Source organism: Malurus melanocephalus, unplaced genomic scaffold, assembly GCF_030028575.1.
Source record: "Malurus melanocephalus ecotype Western Australia unplaced genomic scaffold, MMel_1.1 scaffold_903, whole genome shotgun sequence".
Taxonomy (NCBI): domain Eukaryota; kingdom Metazoa; phylum Chordata; class Aves; order Passeriformes; family Maluridae; genus Malurus; species Malurus melanocephalus.
The window spans coordinates 154,131-158,716 of record NW_026624135.1 but is presented as its reverse complement, the minus strand read 5'-3'; the positions used below and the strand labels follow the sequence as shown (position 1 = coordinate 158,716).

General features: G+C 57.1%; 1 protein-coding gene across 1 annotated transcript; it reads right to left on the bottom strand.

Moving 5' to 3' along the window:
• Window positions 1-266: 266 nt before the first annotated feature.
• On the bottom strand, window positions 267-1,319 carry LOC130585512 (C2 calcium-dependent domain-containing protein 4B-like). The gene has a single exon (XM_057386050.1). It carries the CDS (start codon window positions 1,277-1,279, stop codon window positions 452-454), a length of 828 nt encoding a protein of 275 aa, XP_057242033.1. The 5' UTR covers window positions 1,280-1,319; the 3' UTR covers window positions 267-451.
• Between the last annotated feature and the right edge of the window lie 3,267 nt (window positions 1,320-4,586).

Below are 4,586 nucleotides of genomic sequence, written 5' to 3'. Positions count from 1 at the left end.
TATGGCCACAGAGCTGGCCAGTGGCCACAGAGTGGATGTGGTCACTTTGCTGTCCTGTCCTGCTGCAGCTCCTGCGGCTCAGAGTGTCCCCTGCTCTGCATTCCAGCAGGGTCAGCGATCTGAACCCGCTCTGAGCTCAGGAGCTGCTGAGCCTGGGGGCACAACACGAGTGGGTGCAGGGGTCACCAAACACCCTGGTGACACCTGAGCGCTGGCACGGGCACGAGAAAGGAGAGGACAGCTCAGCCGAAATGTTTTCACTTTTATTCCGATCCCTGAACAGTCACAAACCCGCAGCCCCCCAGCATCGCCGTGTCCCTCCCCAGCCGTACCCGGTGCGATGGGCAGTGTCCCCTCACTCTGTCACGCCCGGGGAGGTGACACCGCGCTCCTCACGGCCGAGCCCTCACAGCAGCCCCTTTCCCCCACATTTTCGGGGAATCCGAGTTCCTCAGAGCTGCTCCGCAGGGTCAGTGCAGAGTGAGACCCCCCGAGGGTGGGCGAGATGCCTCCTGAGGATCCTCTGGAACAATTTCTTCCCTGCTGTCGCCGCGGGGAGCTCSGGGCTGGAGCTGCTCCTGGGACAGCCCACCCCCAGGAGCCTCCTGTCCCTCCTCTCTGCCCCTCGGCTTCCCAGAGCCGCTGTTTTTGGGGTGTCTCTGGCACATCTGGGCGGTGGAAGCCCCGCTGGGGTCGCGCTGCTTCCGTCACCGGTGTCACCGCTGTCACCGCTGYCACKGGGACCCGGCTGCTGAGTGCGGTCCCTCCGGTGTCCTCCCGTGGCGGAGCGCCCCTCAGGGACCCCGGGGTGTCCGCAGCACCCCGGCTCCTCCTGCCAGCTGCGACCCGAGTGAAAGAACGCCTCCTCGCTGGTGACCTGCGGGCTCCGGCCCAGSGTGACAAAACCGTACGGGGTGGTGACCTTGGGGAGGTGCGGCAGGGACAGAGCCGCCCAGGCTGTGGGGTCCGGGGCGGAGCGGGAAGAGTTAAACCGGGATGGGCTGGAGCCGGGCTCATCCTCCACCGCTGGCTCCCAGCTGCTCCTCCGAGCTGTCCCCTCCAGCTGTGCCACCCCGTCCAGCTGTGCCACCCCCTCCAGCCGTGCCACCCCGTCCAGCTGTGCCACCTCCTTGCCTGAGCATCTCCGCTTCTGGTGGATGTCCAGGGACGGGATAATGAACTGCGGGATGCGCTCGGGGGTCACCACGTGGAAGAAAACATCGCTGGATCTCCTGTCCCGGAGCGCGGCCGGGCAGAGGGTGCCCTGGCAGAGGGACATGGTGGCCCGAGGGCTCCCTGGGCAGCGCTGGCCATTTATGCTGGTGGTGACGCGCGGTGACGCCAGCGCCGGGTCCCTGGAGGGGTTCAGCGCCTTCCTGGGCACGGGAAGGGGCCAGGCGAGGACACGGCACTGTCGCTGTCGCTGTCACTGTCGCTGTCACCCACGAGGCGACCGAGAGGGGCCGGAGCTCCGCGGGGTGAGTCAGCAGCCGCCGGCACCAGGTGCAAGACAAACACTTGAGCTCTGTCTAGCAAAGCTCCCGTCGGTGAAAATTCCGGTCCACTCGATTTCCCGGAGGCTCCCAGTAAGGGGGAGCAGCCCCGGGCGGTGCCCAGGCCGGGGGGAAGGGATTTGTTCATCGCGCAGGTGGGAGGATGAGGAGGATGCGGAGGATGAGGAGGATGAGGAGGATGAGGAGGATGAGGAGGATGGGAGGATGAGGAGGATGAGGAGGATGAGGAGGATGAGGAGGATGAGGAGGATGAGGAGGATGAGGAGGATGGGAGGACGAGGAGGATGCGGAGGATGGGAGGATGCGGAGGATGAGGGGGATGAAGCCGCTTTGCTTTCCCCCCGTGCCGCGGGGCAAGGACGAGCTGACAGTGGGTTCCTGTCGCTGTCGCTGTCACCCAGCTGAGGAAGCTCCTCTGTTATCGCGGGGATAACAGCGGGTTTGGGGCGGAAAGTGAGGCAGGAAGGAAAAGCAGCTTCATCTCCTCGCGGGCACAGAGCAGGAGGGGTGCAGAGGGGCCTCCCCTCAACGGGGGTGCAGCTTCTGCCATCCCAGGGTCACCGAAACTGCGAGAAAAAAAATAAAATAAAATAAAAAATAAAATAAAATAAAAAAATTTCCACCAGCATTTTAGTGTCAGAGAGTCAAGGCATTACTTCATTCTGGCCAGAAATAATTTCACCCACACGTAGCCCGGGTGTGTAGAGACACAGAAATTCTACAATATTTTCCCCAAACTTCACGCAGTCAAAACCCAGAGAACTTCATCGCTACAACGTTCATGTTGTATAATTCTCAATATTTGGTTTCCTTCTGGATTTTTTCTCCTCCCATGCTAATTAGGCCCTCGTTCTTATCTCTCWTTTCCCAGATCGGGTATCTCAGACCGCACTGGGGGTGAGGTTTGGAGCTGATGTTCCGTTAATGGCCACTGATGGTCACTGATTGTCCTTATCTTTGGTGCTCCTCCGAGTCTGTTCGGGTGTTGAGCCCATCAGGCCTCACCTGGTGTAACAAGGAAAGAAAACTTTAAATTTTTGCCGTGGAAAGAAAACTCCAAATTCCATTTCTCGGGGGCAAAGGCGAACGAAACCCTTCACTAAAATTATATTTGAAAAAATTTTGACTGGTGTATTTTCCAGCACTGGGGCACTCACTAGGGCACATTCTGGCATTTCATCACCTTCAGCTCCTTGCACCAGATGCAAAGAGAGGTTCACCAGCACCTGGGAGAATTTCCAGGTGTTCAAAACCCTCAGGGAAAGTCTTAAACTCTGCTCTGCCCCTGCGTGAGCTGGGATTGGGACCAGGGAAACCAGGACCTGTTTGATTGTGCTTCATCCCCAAAACCCTCCCGGTTTTTCTGGCCTTCCTCAGGAGCGGGGGATTCCTGTCTCATGGAATTATTGTCTYTRCACACCWGGGCTATGTRTGGATGAAATTATTTATAGGTGGTTAAAACCTCGACAGTGACACTTTCTTGGGGATTTTCTACTTGGGGGATTTTTTTTCCTTTCTTTTATTCTGGCCAAAATTAAAATACTTAAGTAGAAATAAAGTAATAAAATAAAAGAAGTGGGAGGGTTTGGGGAACGAAGCCTTGACCTCCCCCGGGAAGAGACCTGCGACTGAGGGAGAATGAGCCGCTAATTGAGGGCACTTAATTAAGACCCCRGTGCTGATACCGCCCGAGGGCTCGGGGCTGCCCCACCAATTAGCGGGGCCAGCGGCTCGTCAGGGTAACGAGGAGCAGATGGGCCCGGCCCTATAAATACCCTGAAGAGGCAGAGGGCTCTAAACCGGGTTTGTGTCCASTCTGGAGTCCATGGAGCAGCAGGGACAGCTCAGCCCAGAGCAGGTCCGTGTCTGACGGGGTTATTCTGCTTCTGGGGGCTCTCCAGGGCTGGACTGGACTCTCTGACCTTTCTCTCCCTCTGTCCAGGTGAGGCCACCCAGCAGCAGCGATTCCTTCCCCAGCAGGATCCTGGGCCAGATCCTTCAGCTCAGCTTTGTCAAATACCCGGTGAGTGAGGCTGGGGCTGGGGAGGGGAGTTTCAAACCTCGACAGTGACACTTCCTTGGGTTTTTTTTTTGCCAGGTTTTTTTTTTCCTTTCTTTTCCCTAGTCTTTTCACATTATTGATATTAGGATGGAGTTCTTCCCTGGGAGGGGCTGGGATGGATTTCCCAGCGCAGTTGTGGCTGCCCCTGGATCCCTGGCAGTGCCCAATATTGGGCTGGACGGGGCTTAGAGCACCCTGGGACAGTGGGAAGTGTCCCTGCCATGGCAGGGGGGGGATGAGATGAGCTTTAAGGTCTTTCCCAAGCCAAACTGGTCTATGATTTTTCCTCTGCTTTCCTTTCTATCCCAGTTTTTTTTCTCCTCTGTCTGGCCTGGCCTTTCTCCCCTTCTGCTCTCGATTGCTGTAGCACCCACATTTCCCTCCCTCCCTGGGCCAGAAGAAGCGGGAGGGTTTTGGGGATGAAGCCAAATCCACCAGGTTTTGTTTTCCCTGCTCCCAATCCCAGCTCCACACTGTGACAGAGCAGAGCTTAAGGCTTTCCCTTCATCTTTTAAAAGACAAATCCTAAAAAGACAAGGATTTTAATCACCTGGAAGGTCTCCTACATGTTGATGCATCCCTACCCACTTTTTTCTCCTGTTTGGCTTTGCCTTTTTCCCTTTCTGCTGTCAGACCACATTTCCCCCTTCCCTGGGCGAGAAGAAGCAGGAGGGTTTTGGGGATGAAGCACAATCCCCAGCTCCTGTTCTCCCTGGCTGAAGCTGGTCCCAGTTTTGGCTCCACACTTGAGACCGAGCAGGATTTAATTATTTTCCCCGAGGATTTCAATCCCTTGAAGTTCTCCCAGGTTCTGACAGACCTCTCTTTGCAGCTGAAGCTCCTTCAGAAAGCATCCAGCTGGCTGGGGTTGGTGTTCCCGGTGGGGACAATCGGGAGCAGAGTCCATCCCCCATCCCGGTCCCCTGCCCGGCCGGGGCTCCACGCCAGGAAACGCCGGGGAAAACTCCTACGGTTCCTGCTCTCCGTGACCCCCACCAGCATCCAGAACT